General features: G+C 37.7%; 1 protein-coding gene and 1 non-coding gene across 18 annotated transcripts in view; one reads left to right on the top strand and one right to left on the bottom strand.

The window, feature by feature from the left end:
- LOC146600868 (histone deacetylase 9) overlaps positions 1–23170 on the top strand; it is a 307621-nt gene that overhangs the window by 264184 nt on the left and 20267 nt on the right. For 15 of the 17 annotated variants that reach the window (XM_085316217.1, XM_085316166.1, XM_085316241.1 and 12 more), the window contains 4 exons: positions 313–460; positions 2610–2736; positions 4670–4791; positions 20690–20821. In XM_085316217.1, the coding sequence (XP_085172343.1) occupies positions 313–460; positions 2610–2736; positions 4670–4791; positions 20690–20821 (529 nt within the window). The remainder of the gene's footprint in view (positions 1–312; positions 461–2609; positions 2737–4669; positions 4792–20689; positions 20822–23170) is intronic. The other 2 variants (XM_085316158.1, XM_085316155.1) reach the window with 2 other exon arrangements.
- TRNAF-GAA (transfer RNA phenylalanine (anticodon GAA)) lies at positions 14519–14591 on the bottom strand. Its single transcript has one exon. It is a non-coding gene; the product is annotated as a tRNA-Phe (tRNA).

The following is a 23170-nucleotide window of genomic DNA, read 5'->3' as shown; positions in this document are numbered from 1 at the left end:
AGCTGACAAATGCAGTTGAGCACAGCAGCCAGAGTTTGGTTATACACTGGCAAAAACTGAGAATGTTGTGCAGTTTCAATGTCTTTTGCCAAGAGAGAAAGAAGTGAAATCACAGCAGCAAGCTGCTACCTAATACTGGAGCTGACTTTAGTGAGCAGTGATAATGCACTGTCCCACCTGAAAGAGGTCAAAAGAAGTGTAAGCACAAGTAAAAGTGCCGCTATTCAGTTACTGAAGGGGTTTATTTTGGCCAGCACTGACCTAGAAAACAGTGCAAGCTGCACTTTCTCATGTCTTTTTGTTCTGTGCAAGTTACAACAGGAACTCCTAGCCATTAAACAACAGCAAGAACTCCTCGAAAAAGAGCAGAAACTGGAGCAGCAGAGGCAAGAGCAGGAACTGGAGAGGCATCGCAGGGAACAGCTTCCGCCCCTCAGAGGCAAAGAAAGAGGCCGAGAAAGTAAGAGCCACTGCACCATGAATCCTAATAAGAAAGATAATATATTCCCTTACCTTCTCCCAGCTGAAACGGACAAAGAACAGGAATCTGAAGCAAGTCTATTAACTGCAGGAAATATGCAGCTAGAGAGGTCAAAGCAGTGCATGCCGAAAGGCAGAGCCACTGTTGCACCCACAAAAACATGTTATTATTTTGCGTGCAGGCATGGAAAACTGTAGGAAAGCACATTTTGACAGACCTGTAGATATGCCTCTCAAGAATCTAGCTCTTCTTTTTGTAAAAAGGAAGGGAATTTGAAATAAGGTTTCATTTCACTTCTCTCCAAGGAGTTTGTTTCCCGGTACAAAAGGCACTACAAAACAGCAATCTGTATTGCTGATGAAGTAATTTGAACATTGGTTCAAGGCTGAAAACATAATAAAATATTTAAGAATGTCTTCAACTGAGACATCTGATTATGTTTGTGTTAGTTACAAAAACTGTACTTTTTCAAACTGCCTTATGTTTGTTCCTGTCATGACACCTGACCAATAGTTATTTCTAGCTCTTGTATAGGTCTAAGACAAAATGACAGAAATAAAGGATATTGTTGGAATTTGATGCTCACTAGAGGGAGACAGATACAAATGATTCCCTTTAGTGAGGCCAGTTTAAAAATCAGATTGTAGAAATACATTGTGAAGGTATTCAATCTGAAGCTGCCGCAAGCAGATATTGTTACTTGCCCTGATAAATGAGCACAAAGTATTAACTAAGAGAGACCAAATCAGAAAAGAGCTGTACATTATGCTCATAGGAGTAATATACTTATGCCTATTCTTCTTGGGAGGAAAAATGTATCAGTTGGACAGTTGTAGGTCCTAGCGATTAAGAGTCTTCCATTACTTGGGTGAATAATGAATCTGTGAAGGCAACATAYGACTCTCAAATAGAGCTTTCAAAGAACTTCCACTGTCCAGGTTGGTTGAGGGGGAGATGGTTTTTTTTTTTTGAGGGGAAGATGAGAGTAGAGGTGATGCGTATGTTCCTCTGTCTGCAGAATGCTTTCCAGATAAGCTTTCGCAATATGGCTTTTTCTTTGTCCTTTTCAACCTGGCCTAGCCGGGTTCCTTGCTCTCTGCCACATTAACAACTTTTCAAACCACCATCCTATTGACCCAGAAGAGAGAAGGTAGAAGAAGACCCAAAACCAAAATGAACCTAAAAGTGCTATGAAGAWCTGTGTCTGTATAAGCAGTTGGGTCTTATTAGTGCTCCCGTCAAAGGAAAAGCAGCAATGTAAACTTAGTGATTCCCTTCTGACTGGATGGCCATTCAGTGCGTACCAGCCATCCATGCAGCACGGGTGAACCCGCAGGTCCAGCCCCAGCATGTGCTGCTGCTGATGTACTTAATGAGTACAGGAGGGAGGACTGGTTCTGGAAGAGGAGTTAGGGTCTGAAGCTAGCGGGGAGGAGAGGTTTTTATGGGAGCCAGGTCATAGGGGATGCACTTTAAGCTGACATTGGCATGCTCTGCTCATTCCCCTTTATCAAGCTAGTCCCCAAGAGAGGTCAAAATGTGCTGTGTCCTTCTGTACTTATGTTCCAGTGTCATAAGAGTAGAATTATCAACTACAACTGATGTTTCAGACTGTGTTTCATCTTCCAGATAYTGCAGGTACAGGCTCTTAAGTGGCTTGAATAAAAAGGCTCACTACTGAGTCTTTCTGTCACATTCTACCCATAATCGAGCCAGTATTCTGAAAGCAGATTTGCTTTACTAAAAGAAAAACATTCTTCGCTCCTAGCTCAGAGTGACCTTTTGTCACTATCTTTTCAGTTCTATCATTGTTTTTGTATTTGGGAATTATTAGGAAATAATTTAAATTCTTTAGATACATCTGGCCCTGGATAAATGGCCTCATCTACTGTTGAAATATTCCTTATGACTTCACTGTATTTCTGGGTTATGGCCAACTTAAGTCTTCTACAGAAAAACATTTAATTCAGATGCTATCTCATTTTGACTGATTTCCATCAATGCTTTTTTTAGTTTACAACACTTTCAGCAGCAAGATATGGGTGTTCTTTTGTGCTTTGGCTTTTGTTTTGTTTAAAAATATTTTTTTTCAGTGMAGATAAGAACTCTTTAATTCTGCGTGTCTTAGGGGCAGTGGCCAGTACAGAAGTGAAGCAGAAACTTCAAGAGTTCCTGTTGAGTAAATCAGCAACAAAAGACTCTCCAGCAAATGGAAAGAATCATTCCATGAGCCGCCACCCCAAGCTCTGGTACACGTATGTTCAGTGTTAAGCTGTTTCCTTGCCTTATTGCTAAAACTGYGTATCAGCATGCTTCTCCAGCAGGGATGTTACTAGTCTACCTCCAGAGCAAGGTAGAAGTTCAGTCAGAATGTTAGAAAAAAGCTAGACATGCAATTTTTCTGGTTGAACTGAAGAGTACTCACTGGCAGGTGATGAGCTGAAAGCCATACAGAACAAGGTGGTGTCAGGAATGTGTATAAATCTGTTTCATCTCCTGAGTTTGTCATCACAAGTTTTCCAAGTACACCTGCCATTTTGCCAAGTCTGTTCAATTTTTGCGCTTAGCATAACTTTGTGATTGATTCACTTCATTTTTGAATCAGAGAACTTTTTTCTTCTTGAAGATATGCTGCCTTCTAGTGCAATTATTTGTATAGAGTAAATAACTCGCAAGGATTCTGAGGAGGCTGGCGGGTCATTTACCTTTTCTTACTCTGAAGGATTTCAGTATTCAGAACTGTATTCTGATGATGCCTTGATAAAACTCTACTTAGAACAGTGAAACAAGTGGTTTTATTGAGTTCTGTAGTGGCTGTAGTAACGTTCTGAGAGTTCACAGCTGTCAGTTAATGCCTTTTTGCCTTCCATATTGCAACAGGCACATTTTTATAAGGCAATCCTACAAAATGTACTCTGGCTGCATTTCTGAAGGATTTCAGTGTGACCCCTAAATTGACCTAGAATACAACAAACAAAAATACATGTAGATTTTGATCTAGTATTTGCTCTTAATTCTTGAAAAGAATTATTGAAGGCCTGCCCTTGGATTTTCCATTCTGAGCTAATCACAGCATTGTGGTAACATGATTTAATATATGCTTACATTGTTTCTAGTGGAGATATATTACTTAATAATTTCTTCCAAATAATGTACAAGATTCTCTGGAGCATGAAAGATTTTTGGCCTAGTAGTCTGAGGTTAGCTCTTAGTCTTTAGATGAGTAAGAACTAGGCTAAGCTCTGTGGAGGGATGTCTTCTACTACACAAGGGAAAGTAGTACTTCATCTCACATTAGTGCCTCTCTTTGACAGAGGCATATTATTATTTGATTAACTGCACTGCATTGGAAAGAAACAGGGAGAGACTCTGCAAGAAGCCAAATAAAATGATGTTTAGATAAATGCAAAGTTTGAAAGTTTCCCTGCCTTCTCCTCCCTCCTTCCTCCAAATAAAAAAATCCACCAAACAAAAAAAGAATACTGTCTCTGAGCCAACTGATGCAATTTTTTTGCAATTTACAGTTTCCATGTTCAGAAAGGTCTGACCACATTATTTCTTTCATTTAACAGTTTTCAGAAAGAACTCTTCAATTTGGAACTTCTCTGCTGACATAAACGTTATGTATTGCAGAGTGGTACAGTCACAAAACCTACCAACTAAACCTAAAGGCAAGGTTTTAGCTTCCTTGTCCACTCCTGAATAAATATTCTGTATTTTGTTCAAGAGATAATAATAACTCAGTATTTTGAATTAGTTAATAATTCAATATAAGCACCTCTTCCCTGAAAAGCCCCTCACTTTTTTATAGGCTGGATCAATGTACCTCCATTTGTACATAATAAACAGGATTCAAATGGCTTTTGCTATGCTTCAGCTGGTTTATATTAAAATGAAACCATCTAAAACGGTCAATTCCCCCATCTGGTGACAGATCCTGTCTTTGGGTCAACCTGACTCCTATCCTATCTGACCTCTATAGTGAGTACAAAAAGCGCGTTCTTGGGAATCCCGAGGAGTTCCATAACTTACTGTAAAAGTGAAATTGGTTACGTGAGCCTGTGGTTTGTGCACACTTAGAGAAACAAGAACATAAACACAGCTGAGACATGTGTACAACATGTGTAGGTAGTTACTGCTGGTCACCTCAGTGACTGCTAATTTGTGACCTTTCTGTGTCTGCTGCAGGGCTGCCCACCATACCTCACTGGATCAAAGCTCTCCACCCCTGAGTGGGGCCTCGCCACCATACAAATACACTTTACCTGGAGCACAGGATGCCAAGGATGATTTTCCACTTCGTAAAACGGGTGAGTTAGAGTAGTTTATTCACACCCCTTACCCAGCTTTTACCTTTACCTCCCACCTTTTAACCAAGCTGTCCATCAGTAAGGCATATTTTGTAATCCACAAAGCCTGTTCAGGATGATTCACAGGGAAAGTTCAAAGATCCTGCCTGTATCTTTTCCGGGTTAGATTAAGCATATGATATCAAAAGCCACTATTTTCCAATGCTAACAGCTAGTGCAAGCTTCAATCCTGATAAACTTAGTTTCCAAATAGACCATCATTTCAGGAAACTTTTATGGTATTATTTTCTTTTTTTGAGTATTACTTTATTACTTCTGGGTTTAATAGCTCTCTTTGTTTTCCATGGTAGATAAAGTATCTGTCTTCAGACTGTAGGCTGCCTTTAAACAAAGTTCTTGAGGATATTTTGAGGAAAATTCGTGAAAAGAGAAGAAGCAGGATTAAGATTATATTCTGTGATTTCAGTTGCCAAAGTTTATGTGCGTATGGGCGCGAACATACGCACACTCGCATTTGTATGTGCTTTTTAAATTCTTCACGTAGGAATGTTTAATATTTTAAAAGAAAATACTTATTTGAACATTTCAGAATGTTTTAAAGGATTTAGCGGGCCTTATGTCTTGACAGCAGGTGAACTGTAGTCTTGCCTTTCTCTGCACCATAAAGAGTGCTAGAGGGAAGGTGGTGGAATCCATGTGGCTGTTGTCTCGGGCCCTTGTTGCAGTGACCGGTATCCAAGAATGCGGGGAGACACTAAGAGGGGAAAAAGAAAAAGAAAAGAAAACATCAGATCCCTTACTGCAAGAGCCTGCTGTTGAGTGATACAGTTACATTCAGAGAGAAGGGCTGGCCCCCGACTGTGCTAACTGCCTTTGAATGTGATTCAGCCACTGGGAAATTGAAAACTAACAGCAAAACTGGTACTGACTTGAAAAGAAGTGGCATTTGGAACCAGTACGCATTCAGAAAGAAAATCCAGTCTGCATGTAATACTTTAGGATAGACACTCAAAGCTCGTATTATATCCCCAAATATTTTCAGAGGAATGAAAAAAAAAAAAAAGAGAGAGAAGCAAACTGCTAATTTATTTTAGGAAAATTATTCCATGTGATTTCTGTACAATATGATGGCATTATAACAAGATTCTATAAAAGACTGTTCAGGCTATTCTGTCGCAATATGCCTTTCTGTGGTTTTTTGCTTAATACCATGGTACAAGATATATTTTCTGTGCCAATATACGTTTTGACTTTTTAAACAAAAGGATACATCCTTCATCTTCTAAATGCTGTGAGTTCATCTACAATTTTTTGAAATGCAAGTTTTAATTTTTCTCTCATGTTTACATATCTTAAATATTATGATTGATATTTATGATGTGTCAGACTGTTGATCTGTAAAACAAAACATTTTCAAACATTGTAACAGTAAAGTTCTCGTGCAGCTGCTAATACTTTTATATCTCTGTGGGGGTTTCAAAATATTCCTTAATTCAATTCCCATTGTCTGCATAAGAAGACTATAATATAATTAAATCCAGATGTTTTCTATATATTATTCCAAATATTTGGGCATGCAATGCATCAGTTACAAAATTGAACAAAGGACATGATGACTCTCTGAAAAGATGTCTGCAGAATAAATAGACAAATAGTAATATAGACATTAGCATAACTGTTTCTATGACTTGAGCATTAATTACTGTTTTTATACAGAGATTCTGATAAGCAAATAGAAATGAAGTTAACAGCATGTTTTATGTTAGCAAGGGAGTGTGCTTGATAGCTCTCTGCATCAGTGAAAATAGCAACTCTGTTAAATATCCTGTTTACACGTTCAGTCTCTCATGCTGGAGTGGTAATTCCAGCCTTCAGCAACATCCCCACAAAGGGTCCAATGATTATTCACCAGGTTGAGAGTAAAAGCAACAGGAACCAGATCAACATAAGTCAAATGACCCTAATCTGATCTGGGTGGTTATAGGGCCATCCTCCAGGCAGAGGGGACATTGTGGAGCCTGTGTCATCCTCATGGGACCCTACTAGACAAAGATGTCCCACGAACACTCATATATACAGATAGGCTATAAGCCTGCAGAAATCTGACCTTTGCCACAGGGGTGAACCTCTTTTCCTTTCCTTTGGGCTGTGAATTCTTATTGCCACTGGCTCCTGGTAAACCCTCTGTGATGCTGAACCTGCCTGAAGTCAGCAATTCATATGAAAGTGAACCTTACGTTCTTTTTAGCTTTAAGAAAGGAATACCTATTGTAGATTTTAATTACAGTTTTGGTTTGCTTCTCAATTTTGTTTTCCATGTTAATAATATAAAAAATAGAAATACCTTCTCCAAATTTAATATAATGCCCTTGGAAGATAATTCTGATTGAATTGGTTAAATCAGATTTAATGGGAAGCAAAGCTGAATAATTCACTTCTGATATCCTAATGTGTTATTCAATACTAAGGGAATACTAAGTGTCACATAAGAATTGTAAATCTTGAGTCTCTCTTACTTACTTTCTTTTTCAGTAATCTATTTAGCCTTTACTTAATTAGTCCTAAAGTGGCATATCCTTTTTAATCTTTTTAAAATGAATCCAGATAGACCATGGTAAAGAAAATATTCCACGCAGCTTCTACTGTTATTCTTCTAGCATCTAGAGTAATGTGGTACATAGCTAACTGGGGAAATGCTTCATGTCTCRGTATTTGTGTGCTTACAGTCAGGCACCAGGGTTAACATATTAATGCAGTGGTGGTGGTTACTACACACCTCCCTTAGCAATGTGGATCATTGCTTTCCTTAGAAGACGTAGCAGAACTTGTCAGCAGTAGGCTTCACGCAGCTTTGCGGTGTGGAGGATTGGGACTGTCCTAGGGGCTAGAGGCCAGGATATGCAACTCTTTGCACAGCTGCATTCAGATGCTCTGCGTTGACAGACTTTCAAAAAGAGCAGAGCAAGGGGAGCTATTGCTTCATTGGACAGATAAATATACCATAAGGAGAAGTCATGCATCTATAGTTGAGAGCAGAATTGGTCTAAATAGCATAAGACTGAATTTTAAAAATGACCAAAACCTCACCATGGATATCAGTTATAATGAGAGAGTCTTTTTGCAAAACACCCAAAAGCCTGAGCAGAACATGGTTCATTAATTTTTAATGAGACTCATGCATCTAAATTACCCAGAGAGGTTTGAAAATTCCTCCCAGTTACTGAACATTTTTGAAATTCATACTGACCATTGTAAGCGCTCTAATGTGAGCTGTGTGCTTTTGAAAACCTGATCATCTAATATTAGGGACTTTGGATTAGCAATGTCCATAATTCTGTATCTATCTGTCTGGGAAAATATCATGCATTTCACAAGGCTGCTATAAAACTGAAAAAGAAAATGTAGCAAACCACGTGGGTTTCATAGGACAGGAGGTTTTCTCAAGTTTTTTTTTTTTTTTTTTTTTAACCTTGTTGAAATAAATGCAGAAAACGTTCTGGCAAAAAGCCAAAATGTTTGCATTTTCTTGACTCTGTAACATTTCATTTTCTATGTGCTAGTGTTGATGCAAACCAGCAAAAGCCAGTAAATTCCAATAAGGTTAACTCTAACTGAAGCTGTATGTTTTTTTAAAATGCTCCTATAGATGGAATTTCTACATCTTGCCTCATATTTTGGCTTTTGTTGGAAGAAATTCCTGGGGATGTCAGCATATCAAGTATAAGCTTTTTCTTTCATGAGTTTAGCACAATCACGATAGAATGGTAATGTCGATCAGTATTTCTGTTTATTTTGGTTTTACGCCAGTTGGGTCTTTCTTTGCTTATGGACTTTGTAAGCTTACAGCTTGCATTTTGTTTAGGGATCATTCAGTCCCTAAATAGTACTAAAGGATGGTACTATTTGAGAGCAGGTTTGTAGCTCGCTTTCCAAACACTGGAAGAATGCTCAATGGAAACACGGCATGGATGTTTCAAATAGTGCAAGATATTGCTTGGAGGGGGGAAGTTATATAATTTCATACAACAAAAAAGAGGAGATGAAGGGCTGCTTAATATTGTGATGAAAGAGAGGAGGGAGGTCGTGCTGCACAGCCATGAAGATCACTTTGTAAAAGCCTTATTAGGTTAACCTGATTAGGCAGTAGAATAACAGCATAGCTCTTGTGTAATAGGAGTGAAAGATTTCTGAATAAAAACTTAGCAGATGTAATTTTTTTCAAAAATATTAATTAGAATATTTCCTTACCATCATTCTTTCTGCACTTAGTGACTCACTAATCTACTGGAGCAGTTAAAACTGAGAAGAAAAACATTTTGTGTGTGAAAATTTTTCTCTCCTTCCCTTCCATGACTCACATGCCACTTAATTCCATTTCTGTCTGCATTTTCTAGGAAAACACTCTGCTGTGAAGTAACAGTTTAGGGAAAAGCTAAATTTTTGTTGGTCTTCAATGAAAAAAATGGCTCAGAGGATCACAAATCCTCTGTTACATGTCTGTCAAAATGAAATATTCAAACTCGGTAAAGAGATGTATTATTTTCCTGCTAGTTTATAAGCAGGCACAATAAATGGGAGAGGCGCTTATCAGTTATGAAGAAGGTAAAGAGAGAAAACATTAAACAGTTCTCATTTCATAGTGTTTTTTAGAGATGCTAAACATTCCTGCCTCTCAGAGCCTTTGATTGCCCAGGTTAATGAACAGTCTTGACAAATTTGGACTGGATGATTTGCCCAAAGGAAATCATCAGTATTTGTCACAGAACAGGAATGGAAAAAAAGAGGTATCCTAATTCCCAGTCCTTTTTCTTCAAGACTTTTCTTCCAGTATAGGAACTAGTTACCAGATAGACTTTTTAGCTTTCTTAAATTCACTATCAATAAGTTGAGAGGGCCCAATTAGTAGAACGAGTTTTGATAAAGCGAAGAGACTTGTAATTAAAGAACGAATATGAAGCAAACTGATGTTAACAGCTTCTTCCAGATTTATGTAATGAGCAGGCCAAAGTAGAGTTCAGCCCACTGGAGTGCAATAGCTTTAAAGAAACGTAAAGAAGCTCCAAGACTGTTGCAGCTACTGGGCTGTGCTGCAGTTGTCTTAGTTCCATTAGGTCCTATAGCTTCCTAGGCTGAGGGTGAGAGCAAATGTGTCACTCCAATGTAGCTTGAGGGAGAGGGAACAGAGAGCTTAAAATTAAATAAAAATGAATGCTAGGATAGGCCTAGCGACAATGTTTAGTATCTAAGGCACTTGCATTGGTCTGCCTTGGTATCATGGAAGCTGCTGAGGCCTGCACCGGGATTCAACAGGAGTCATCACTAGGATGATTCCCATAAAGACCATCATAGTCCTCTCATCAGTGTAAAATTGCTCCTCTAATGTATTCTATTTAACACTTACTTTTAATTGAAGGGAGGCAAGCTATTATTCTTGGATGACTTTTCTTGCTTAATTTCAAGGTTATATGAGCTGGAGTTTTTCTATCATTTTTTTCTTCTGGAGTCTTAGCACAAATCCCACTACTTGTGTTTACTTCATCTAATATCTTGTCAAATAATTACTCTGCTGTATTAGGTACTGAACCATCTTGATGGTTGGTATATCCATATTTAGACTAATTATGCAGTCTTAATCTAACTACTATCTTAACTTCTCAATTACTCTTCTTTTACTTGCCAGTACATAGACAAAATGTAGTTACAAAGTTCTACCTCATGTGTTTTGATATTGCCAACTTTATATCTAAATCTTTCCTTACACAAACTTTGTATGTTTTCAGAAACATTTTATAAATTGCCAAGTAGCTTGCGTACTTTTTTGATAAGTAACTAATTAAGTAAGTACTGAACACCTTTTGTACACATGAACCTAAAGGAAATTTAGCTTAAATAAGGAGCACATGGCAGTCCTAATATGTAAAGATTTTTAAGAGCACAATGTCCATTGACAGTGAAGTGGAATGGTTTCAAAGGGCATTTGAAAGTCTCTCCCCTCTGTATAAATAAGTTTCAAAACAGCATGTATAAAATCTGAGACTCTTTGAAGTTGGTGGCAAACACTCCTGTTGGATTTTTGTGAGACAGCCGTATCAAGGGCAAGGACAGTTGAAAACTTTCGGAAAAGTAAGCAAGAACATCTAAAAGATGGCAAAAAGTGAGAAACAGACAGAGAAATGAAAAGTGGAAATCACATGGTATCAGATCATCTAAAATAGAATATGTTGGTTAGTAAAGACTGCACTTCTCCAAACTCCTGCAAAACATAGTTTCACTGAAAAATCTGTTCAAACCCACAATTCTAATTAAAGGTTTTAGCTGCCAAATAACATGTTCTGGCTAAAGCCAAGTAAGTATTACAGAGCTGTTCATGAACAGCGGCATAAGCTTTGTACTTTGCTTTTGATTTTCTCATGGGAAAGTAATATAAATGAGAGTGATATCTCCCTGTTGGCTTTAACTATTAGAAATGCAAAGCATGCTGAAATTGTACATAATTCTCTTCCAAAGGAAAGGAAATAGCATTTCAATGGTTTTCCTCAGTGTCTCGTTGAGTTATGGTGGTGCACAATTATTCCTGTTAAATTACTCTACCAGATGGAAGGTTACATTGTATATTTAGCTAATTAAGTTGTAGAAGACTGGAATTGCATCTCAGAGTATAAAGAACAAGTTCTAAAAGAACTTGTTTTGATTCAGCTTTGTTGTGAAGGTGCGGTATCAATGTCTAATTAAGGCTTTAAATGGGTGGAGAGGTTTTCTCACTTCACTTAACATGGCAAGATCTTTCACAAAATCAATCTTGCCTACAGAAGTTACATAAACATGTTTTAAAAATCAAAACAACTTTGGGGCCAAATTTAGCTTTCATTGCCTTCAATGGAGCTCTGCCTCCCTATCTTTGAGCTGAATTTGGCTCATCTATTAGGAAAGCAAGATATACTGCTTTTTGATGTTTTAGTTTTCCTGGCGTCCTGTACTGTTATAGCAGGGTCCCCATATACTTCTACTCTGTGTTACCTTTAGGCAGCTTTAAACAGTATGCTTCAGCAATCTAGACCTGCCTTGCTCTCATCTACAGTGAAACCGATGTCCTCTCAAATCTGAACAGAAATGATGATGTTTAATCATGGATTTCTGAAGGTTGGCGAAATATGACATTATAATTTGTTGCCTGCAATCAATGACTTATCACTGTTGGATATTTTCCTAGATTAAAATCCCTGGGATTTAATCACCCTGTTAACTAATTCCTTCTTGCTTATTTTGGGAGGGGCGAAATGAACATGATTATTCTGTAAAACATAAATCATATATTAAGGGGTTGATCTGTGGCCTGCAAAAGCCTGAACTGCTGGGGTTAAGGGATTGTCTCTGGCATTTCTTCACCAGGAAAAAATAATTTTGCTTGTGCAAAAGTAATGATTCAATGGATGCTGGAGGAAAATGTAGACTAAAGAGTGTTACATTTGCTATGTTTGAAGAAAGTATAGTATTGTAGTTCCATTACGTCTTACCAGCTGGAACTACCTGTTGTATAGGGCCAGAAGTGGGGACAATAATAACCAATGAAGACATATCCAGGACGAGTGTCAGTCATGCATGTCTAAATTTGGGTTTTACCATTCAAATGAGGGATGCTCTCTACTAAATTACCACCTTCACTGTTGTCCTTCCCCTCTACAGCTCCTTAGAACTAAAATGTGATTTAGCTCACATAGATGCTATAAAATGCACAAGAATAACAGAATTTGAGGATAAAAGGGGAAGGTAAGAATTAATATTAAAATATCCTTGTTCTTCTTTCTATATTTCAAGACTTTTTCTGCCATTTCACATGGAAGGAGATTAAGATTGCATGTTACGTAGCGATCTTCAGCAGACCTGAAACACAATGAGGGCTCTACTCCTTATAGATTTACAGAGAGCTCAGTGAAACTATAGCCTTGCTCAAGGTAGCGTGGTTTCTGCCGATACAATCATGGGCCAAGTCTGTGCACATGCAAAGAGATGATGCTAAGAATACTATCAAGAGTCTGCCTCTTTCTTTGGTCTCACAGATGACACACACATGAGATATCAATAGGAAAGATATTATGTAGATTAGCTTTTTCTGAAAAGAAATTACAGTTGCCTAATTCTGGCTAAATGCAAGCAGTATACTACTACAGATTCCTACACCTAATTCAATGAGGCATTCCTAGAAAGATAATAATTATTTTCATGGGTATTAAAATAGAAATTTTGTGTTTCCCTATTGATTGCAGTGCATTAAAAGAAAAGTTAGATATTTAAAGTGGCTTCAGGAAATATTACATTTTTCAACCTTCTTTAGGCAATCAGTGAAAAACTGCTAATCTTGTTAAAATTACTTCCTTAGCCTGAAGACAGCTGAAGGGCTGAGAGATCCCTTCTAATCTAATTAGCTATTTTACCATGTGTTTCACTAAACCTGGTTTCTTATTTAGGGAATGGATATTTACCTTAGTCTGAGTAAATAAAGCATTCTGTCTTTTACAAAACTAAAATAAAGCAAAGGACTAAAGGGTTTCACAGCATTCTCCTTAAAGCAAATGGTAGTACAGAAACAGTTTCTGTATATGCTGAAAACACATGAGGTGATGCAAGCCAGATAAACAAAGCATCTTCATCTTACACGGCTTTATCTGATGCTTCTGCCTCATTGGGACCACCCAGTGGTCAGAACCAGTAACATGGATGTTCCATGTAATTCCCGGAAGAATTTTCAAGGAAGTGGTGTAAATGGCTTTCAGTCTCATTAATCTAGTTTAAAACTTTTCCAAAAGAGGCATTTTAAAATACCAGAATTTAAAAGCCCTTCAGCCTACAGAACTGTACTGCATGCAGCTATCTTCCAGTCCATCAGCTAGGGGAGAGGTTGTCCCACATATTTGCTATCCAATATTGTCTCTTGTATTTGAAGGTGGAGGTTTACCGTAGAAGTAAGTCATGTATGAAAGCAAAAGGCCATTGCTCATCTTGTCCATGTTTAATATATTCAGATATGTGAAGGTAGCTGAAACAGTCTGTGGCTTCCTGCAGAAAATCAGAGCAAAAGTCAGAAACTCCAAGCAGAGCAGTGACTATTTACATGTCTTCTAGAACCTCATGCAGCCAGAGGAAGGACTGTGAGCCTTTCAGAGGTCTCTCACAAGGGAAAGTTTGGTGGCCACTCTCCGCAAAGCAACTGAGGGAACATTGGTTCCTGACCTGTGTTCCCTGCCTCTCTAGAGCTTTCTGCCTGCCTTTGATTGAATTCGTATTTTTGGTGAAGAAGCCCAGACTTTCTTCTCATTTATCCTTTTTGATGGGGAATAGGAGTATCTTGTGCCTTTTGTACTACCTACATCACTGAGGGGGAAAAATGAAAATTTGGTCTTTTTCCTGAGAGATGTATGATGGGCATTTCTTCCCAGCTAACTACTCTCAGACTACCTCCTTAGGACTCTTAGATATGCCTCTTTTGACTGTTTCTCTTGGTACAGTAATAGGGTAGGATTTGATCTTTTCCTTAATCTCCAGTGTTGACACTACATAGAAGGGCTGTCATAGAGTCAAAAAATCAGTAAGGTTGGAAGGGATGTCTGGAGATCATCTAGTCCAACCTGCCTGCTCAAGCAGGGTCACCTAGAGCATGTTAGGTAGGGTTGCATCCAGGTGGGCCTTGAAGATTTCCAGAGAAGGAGCAACAAGGATCCTCCCCCACCCTTGCTGAAGCCTGGACTTGAACCAGGGACCTTTAGATCTTCAGTCTAACGCTCTTCCGGCTGAGCTACTTTAGCCCAAAGGAGATTTCTTCTGACATAATTTTTTCATAATATATAATCATACAATTGGTAAGTTTGGAAGGGACCTCTGGAGATCATCTAGTCAAACGCCCAAACGAGTGGCCCATACGGGGATCGAACCTGCAACCTTGGCATTATTGACACCACCAGCTTTATTGTGTATGTGTATCACCATCATGACTAGGAGCCCACAGTGTGGGCCAGGAACCCACTTGTGCTGTGCAGCAAATGCAACAAAAAGAGGATGTCTTCATCTGTTCAATTTTAAAACAGTATATTTTCTCACATTATGCTCTTCCTGCTTCAAGGGAAATATCCATAGAGAACTCAAAGTTATTTTATTACCACACTCAGTATCTTTTGAAAACTCTTATTTGCCACAGTGCTCCAGAGAAACTTGACAAAGCTTAAGCCACTGGTATGCTGAAAATACCACTGTTATGCTGGCCAGCACCATCTCATTATCGTCTGTTGTACCTCCAGTGATCTGTATCCATCCATCATCCTTTTGTTCTGTACTTAGACCTTAAGCTATCTAGGGAACAGACTGCCACTGGCACATAATACCACGGAGTCCTGTCTGTGCGTGGGTCCCCAGTACAATAGTGCAAAGAAATAACAACCCATGTGTTTAAAGAAAAGAATTCATTGACTGTGTAATTTCCTTTATTGGTGCTTGTAAGATTCCAGGCAGTAAAAACAACAGAAAAAGATCTTCAGATAAMTTTTGTTCAGTGTACAGTATAGAATGTATGCAATTCAGTTTAATATGTGACTCTTTGCAGCTTAAAAAAATGACAGAGAAAGAGGGAATATCAGAGCTAAGTTACTCCTAGAATATTAAGTCTTTGTTTTGTAGTTATTTCTGTTGACTTAAATACTTTAGAGAAGTCCATGTTATCACTTCAAAATGATCAGTGATAACATTGTTGTCTGGGCAACTGGGATAAATTCTTTCTCATGCAAGACATGGCAGATCTTGAAAATGTAGAGAATTTGCCTCTGTTGCCTGTGCTGCTGTTGAAATCCTTGTAGCCAAATTTAGTATCATTTACCTCTACTGCCCCACAGCTTTTTTAAGACAGCCTACCAGCTAATAAAAGGAAATGCTTTCACTTTAGAGCCTTTCTAAGCCTGGACAAAAGCTCACTTTCTGATCTTCAGGTTTCCTATATATGGCTTTAGCCTCAAGATGAGGACCTGCTCGCTACCCACTATCTCCCATCCCCCATTTCCTGTCTGGCTTCATTAAATGCTGATTTGAAGTTGGCACACGCTTTTCTGATACAAAAGTAGTACTGTGTTCCAGGAACCTTCAGAAAGTAGTGCATTATTATCTTTTACATTCCCTTCATTTATACATCCCCTTCCTGTGASTAGAAAGTGTTTTTATCTATTCTTAAATATCTCTGTGTATTTCATAAGAAACAGTGAAACAAAGCCCTGTCAAAAAACTCAGTTCATTTGGGAGCAATTTAGCCACAGGCTGTATTCTTTAATGGTAGTATCTGCAAATTGTTAATGATTAAGCAAAAGGTAGTATGTGACATAATGATTTCACTGTATCATTTTCCTGTCTCTCATGCTTGCTTCTCAATATCATGTTACTCAGGAGAGAGTAGCTYTCTTTCACCAGTGATGGTGATGGTGATGAAATAATATGTACATATATGTAAGTCTGTATATTTGCTGTTTTTAACAGTGTCGCCACTAACCTCTTTCCTGCTATGTGAAGCCACCATAAAAGAGACAAAATTCATCCAGATGTTATCTTTCTTTTTCATCTAGAACCAAAATTAACAGTTCTGTAGAAATAACTGCAGGTCATTCCAAGGAGTTAGGTAACTGATCTGTTGTGTGGCTTATGTTGTTATTTAAACTAATACTGTCTGTATCTTTCATAGCCATTGGCCACTTAAGGTAGGCAACCATGTAACGTGTAATGCCACTTCAGGTTAACAGCACTGAAAAGAGATGCTAAGCCAGCTAATGATGATGGGATACTGAACACACCATATTTCTGTAACATCCCATTATTCCAAATTGTATTGCAGAGTTACATAGACCATTCTCAGGTTAGTCTTTACTGAAATCCACTTGAGTGAGTTGCTCAGATGGTATCAGCTGATTCCCGTCAAAATCAGTGACATGGTCTTTGATGAGCTTCGGAGAAAATCACTGCATCTTTGTGTTTTTTTTCATACAAAACATACTCAAATAATATATTTTCTCTTTCCCCAGCTAGTAAGAGTGTGCCCTTGCTTTCCTCCTCTGCCAAGCTCCCAGCCATGTTCTCCTGTTGCTTCTCTTATCTCTGGTATTCTGGCGCCTTGGTGGTATCATTCAGCCCACTTAAGTGTTAGGAATCTAACCCAGGAAACCTCGGCTTGTTCAGCATCCTTTCGTTGCTGCTGTTGCCAGGAGGAATCCTTTTGGTATCTCTGCAGTTTGTGTTCTTCTGCTCTGATGCATTTACTGTGAAGAGCGATGGCTTATACTGTTTTAGGAATGTCATCCTGAAAGGGCTTACTACCTCAGGAAGGTGAAAATTGCATCTTCCTATATCAGTTAGAATTAATCTACTGTTGAGTTCTTGACTTCAGTGGGATGTTTGGTGTACAGAGTCAGTCACATGTATTCATTATCTTGCTCARTTAGTATCTTGGTTTATGGTTGAATCACTGCATAGAGTAATAGCCTACATGGAGGCCTTTTTAATTATCTTGTGGTATTGATGCAGCATTAAAAGGTTGATTCTTAAGGGATTGTATCTACATGAGAAAGCTGTTCGGCAGCAAGCCAGTGAGCGAAGGTAAAGAGTCAGTAGTTATTTGGTACAATCTCCCTCTGCGACACTCCTGTTCTGCACTACTAATGAATGTCCTTGGTGATTAGCATAGTCAATTTTGGCAATGGTTTTAATTAAACTCAAGAAAGTTGTTCTTAATGTGCAGTAAATACCTACAGAAGAAGCTAATGCAAAATAGTCATTTTGAGTAATATCCTCTGTAGACTGATTCAAAGAACCACTAGATAAAATATCAAACCAAATTAATTATAATAACTCTTCACCATTTGCAACTAAGGCTTTCCAAATGCTCTGCAAATGTTAGGGGAACCATGTAATTTAAGAAGTATTTAAAGAAATTTTTCTCCCTTTACTCATGAATTTCAACGGATTAAAATCCTTTCTAAGTCATCACATGTAATGAGCTTTGGGGAGGTACGTGTAGCTATCTAGCTGTCTGTCTATCTATCCATCCGTCCATCCATCTATAATTTTAATCCACAACTCTATCCTTGAAGCTTAAAATATTTAGTTTTGCCTTTTTAAATATTAGAAGAATGTTGACAGTTATAGAAGTGTTATTACTTCGTTCGTGCAGGAGTTTAGAGGCACATAAAATTGCTAATGTAATCCATACCAGTTGCAGTCAACAGTAATTCTGCTTCAACTTCAGTGAGGCAGGCTGCTGCAGTGACCTCTGCAGTCATGCACCAAGTTAGTGCCTCAGCAACTGATAGGTATCAGGAAACCACTTTCCAGTTCTGCATTTTGTTCATTGGAACAGACATCCTCAAATTGGATGGGAGACATTCAAGAACGCAAGTACTTGAGGTATATACACCTCCATACCATGACTTTGTCTTTTATCAGGAGTTTTTATTTTATAATTTTAAACTCACTCTTCTCCCTGCCTTTTCATTTTAAAATTGATTATTTCTATTTAAAAATGATACTTCAGCTTTCATGCAAGGGCTGTCTTCTCAGCTGGCTCATAAATTCAGACATTCACATCAAAGTAGTTTCTCTGATAATGTGATTGAGTTGCAGAATGTGATGGGAATGTGGTAAAAATAAAGGCAATCTCTGTAACTGAGCATGAAACACATTTCATATAGAAGTGGAGCTTCCCTGCAGTGAATATTGCAAAGGATTTGTATCACATTAGTCTGTCACGGACATGGAAATCTTCTCCTAAATTTTAAGGGTACAGTGCAAAGTGAGTCAGCACAATAGATGACCACCTTTTCTTCTAAATGTCATCATACTTGAGTGATATCTATAGAGACCATTGATCTTAGTGATGGTAATAACCAATGAAACAGAAATTTCTTGTTAACATTGCTGTTATTAAAGATTTCCAGCGTTTTGCTAGCCAGTGCCTCTTTTTCTGAAATGTGCTGAAGGCATAGGTTGCTTAGAAGAGACTGCTTGCCAAGAGGGAGTCAGTGTGTGACAAGTGAATGACTGCAGATGGAAGGAGCTTTGAGGTTATAGGACATTTAGCAGCACTCTGAGCAGGGTAGCAATTCGTTTGCTCTGCCATAAGCATTTTTAATGTCCCTGAGGGAACAAGTGGGACACCAGAAAAACAAATGTTACCCCTACTGGGCAAGGATTGGAGTTAGAAGTATAGGGTTGAATCCTTATGCTGAAGCAGCCAATGGTAAAATGTTGAGTGGAGTGAAGATTTATTTTGTTTTGTGCTAACTCTTGCTTCAGGGGGCTGGGTTTACGCATGTGCATAGGAGAGAGAACTGATCCCAGTTTCCAGCTCTCTCTGATTTGAAATATTGCTCAGCCAAGTCTCAGTTCCAGAAAGACAAATATAAACAAATTCTATTTCATGGTTATTTTTCACTAGCTCTTAGCAGTCTATCTGATAGCGAGTTTACTTATAAGAACAGATAATTGGGTACATGAAACATTCTATTATGCTAAAAATATCACAGAATTAAAAGTGCAGTAGAGCTTCATCTCTGGTTTTCACATGATGAAAAGACTGTGTCCATTTAGGAAAGAGAGGTGGAACTTGCCCAAGGTGCATTAAATATAATTCTAGGTTTTCTGGGAATCAATCCTACTTCTTCCTTTTCAGAGTATATTTTTCTGCATAAATGTTCTTTGGACACTGTAATAAATCTAGTTGTTTGGTATATTATTCAGAAAACATTGAAGTGCTGGGCCTAAAATTGCTGACCAAGAAATGTTCTGCCAGCAAATCTTGTCATAATTTATATTTCTAAGAGAAATCAAAAGGCACCAATGGAGGCTTCTTTCTATTTCTGTCATCAGACCATAATCCAATTACAAGGTTGAGTTCCAAGCCGTATTGACATCCAAGTTTTCACCTACAAGAGATATAAAATGATGCAGAATAAAAATTTCATTAATCTCTAATTAATACTAATGATAAAATGAACTGCTAATAGTCATAGTACTTACTATTGCACTCTGAGGGAAAAAAGAAAAAAGTTTTCTTTACTGATATTTGAATAACATTAGAGTTKAAATAGGATGAGAAGAAAAGTGAGTAATGGCCATTTCTTTAGGGTGGAAAAGAAATTAATTTAATGACATTACTGAAATTCCCATTCATCTTTTTCAGCATAGCCACTGACTTTTTTTGGTTTAGTAGCCTAAAGAAGCTTTAGAAGCCTGTCTGCTTCTTGAAAAAGAGTATGTGATGAATCATAAATGTTTAGAGGCATATAAAAAAGCCCACTAGCTTAGTTAAGTAAATATTAGGCACAAGCCTTACTAACTCTTAGTAAGTTTTGTGCTGTTCATTTTCTCACACATTTTTAAAATGTACTTCTCATAGCTTAGCTTCACATACTTGAATCCATTTAAAGTTGTAAAGTAGAATAAGAATCCCAGATTGGATAGATATGGGAGTAAAAAACATTATTTCTTTTTGAAGTCAAGGAAATAGTGTACAAAATAGAGTGTCCTCCTGTCTTCTGTTGTCTCCTAGATTTAACTCAGATTGGGAATAGAGGCATTAATTCTGAACTTTTTTTTTTTTTTTTCGTGGGAAAGGCGCAATGGGGGTGAGATCAAAAGTAGTGACAATATTGGGCTCAGGAGCTGTTCTGCCCCCTTCCTCTCGCTCCTATTCCCCGGTCTAAAATAGAGTCATATGAGGGGCAGCAGAACAACTGGGGAGGACAGGTAAGAAAATTTCTGCCTTTAAGCTCTCTTTGGAGCTGATGAAGTTCTGTAGGGAGGATCCTACAAGCTGATGATGTCTGGGTGTAGTAATGCTTTGATTTGTAATCATTCATTTTCTTCTTTCTGTTTCCAGCTTCAGAGCCCAATTTGAAGGTGCGTTCGAGGTTAAAACAAAAGGTGACAGAAAGGAGAAGCAGCCCTTTGCTCAGAAGGAAGGATGGAACTGTTGTCAGTTCATTCAAGAAGAGACTCTTTGAGGTGACAGGTAATTAAGAATGGAAAAATTCCGTCTCAGCTGCAACTTCTAGCTGACATACATAAAATAACCTTCAAAATGGTATATTGGAATTGAAATTGTTTCTTAACCATGCTATTAGCCATTATTTTTCAGCTACTGGAAAGGGAACTGGATTAAAGAAATGATTACGTACAAATCTGTGGCTCCTTAGCGCTTAGTAAAAAGTCATTGTTTGAAAAAYGTGTTCTTAAACCAGTTTGGAAACCAGCATTTTACAACAGCAGGTACAGGAACAAATGGTAACCTGTCAGCAAAGAAAGACGTTAAAGAAGAAAAAGAGAATAGTCTGTTCCCCATGTTTATTTCTTCTGTGCATTGTCAAAATTTTGGGTCTTGCATCTCCCACTTTCTGTCTCCAGTGGAGAACGTAAATGCAAGCAGCAGGCACAAAAAGGCCTACGTAATTGTCCCTAGGTTAATCCAGAACCCTTTTGGGAGCATGTGTTTGATCCTGTCCTCCTGTTTGGTTTGTTCATTTGTTTGTTTGAAAATGTCAAGGCTAGCTGTTTTTGATGTAAGGACTCACTAAGCTGTTTTTTAAATAGAAAATGWTGAAAAAGTTTAAATATTCAATGGTAAACTTTTGATTGTAGCAGATAATATTTTTAGTAATTAAAACAGAATTTTAGCATGTAAAAACACAGAATATGTATATGGGGGATTAAAAGGGGGAAAATGCAAAGTAAATTTCTTTTCATCAATAGTACTTGTTTTCAGTTGGTATTTGTGTTCGGTATTTTTCTTGCCCGTAGACTAAAAAAGACAACAGACCAATTAACAGTAGATGCCAAAGCATTCTTTTGCATGTTTGGTATTGATATATAGAGTGGTGACTCATATCGTATGTATTATTTTGCAGAATTGCACACTTCASCACAGCTCCCAAGCAGCCTGAAGTATGTCATCTTAGTGTGTAGGAATAGAAAGCTGCCGAGGTTTTATCCATTTATTTGAAATAAAAGAGTGTTTACTGTGTTTGGCCTGACTCTGATATTGCTTACTATGAATTTGCACCAGTACTTGGTAGCTTCATGCTTCAACTGCTATTACAGTCAGACCATATGTTTATACCACCAGCAATTACTAAGCTGTCAGAGATATATTTGGGTTCACTTGATATATCAGAGTTAGGCCCCACCAAGGTGGAGATACAGTGCAACATAAGCAAATTCACTTCAGTGTCACCATAGATGCAATTCTCACAACAACTTTCCACAGTAAGTCAGATGTAAAACTGGGACACAGATGTGACTGTAAGCATCAAAGTGACCAAGTAAGATGATTTCCCTACAAATTCTTTCCAAAGGACTTTTTACAACTAATCTGTTATTTCAGATGTTCTCTGAAACTCTTCTGAGATTCTTTATCTCCTCTTCCGTAATTGTGGTGGATTTCTTTGTATTTTGTACACTTGCAAGTGAGGTATAAATTAAAATACTTATCCCAGGAGCTTTTTGTGCAGCCACTGCTAGAGCAGAAACCTCAAAATAAATGAAATACRTGTTTACTCATGGCAGTGTCAGTGACAGTGAGTCTCACAGACTGCCATTATAATGATTTGTTATGTGACATTTTATACCTTTTATAATCAAGGTTTATCAAACATTAATTATTAATCAATTATTTGATTTTGATGAAACATTTCTGGCTGAAGTGTTTTTTTCTTTTTTTCTTTTAACAKAAAATAGCACTAAATTAAATGAATATTTATGTAAAAAGTGCTAAYTTTTCAGAAGCTGAGAAAAAAAATTACTTAGTTTGTGTTTCTACTCTTCTGATGAAACCAGTGAGAACTCAATGCAGGAAATTTCCCTGACCAGTTAGTGTATTTGGATACTGATTCACTTCAGTAAATTGAAGCCAGCTCTAGCAGGAAGCAGCAAAAGGTCCAATAAGCGGCTAGGAAATCTCATGCTAATTTCAGTGAAAGTGCAGACATATTTTTGCAAGTGGATTGAGAAAGAAAGAGGAAAGAAGCAAAGAAGTAGCCTCAGAATAGTTATGGTCATATTTAGGTATTAATTATTTTAACTTCTTGAACGCTTTCATTTAAAGCTATTCTATGAAGGAGTTTTMTCTCTCCCAGTGCCACACACTTCTATCTTTAACTTTCTTACTCTTTTCTGTGTACAAAACTTTAATTTATATCGGTATAGGATTAGAACAGTTTAATAAAACAACACACAACTAGATCATACKCCTTCCCTTTATCTTAGACAGAATTTGGGAATTTTTAACTGAGATAACATACAAACTTTAAAATGCTATGTAAAGATTTTTGTATTTCTTATTTATGACAAAAAYGTAGTGAAAGTG

This window comes from Rhea americana, unplaced genomic scaffold (genome assembly GCF_003343005.1).
Source record: "Rhea americana isolate MKP2758 unplaced genomic scaffold, rheAme1 scaffold_112, whole genome shotgun sequence".
Taxonomy (NCBI): domain Eukaryota; kingdom Metazoa; phylum Chordata; class Aves; order Rheiformes; family Rheidae; genus Rhea; species Rhea americana.
The sequence above is the reverse complement of the archived record's forward strand: the minus strand, read 5'-3'. Positions and strand labels throughout refer to the sequence as shown.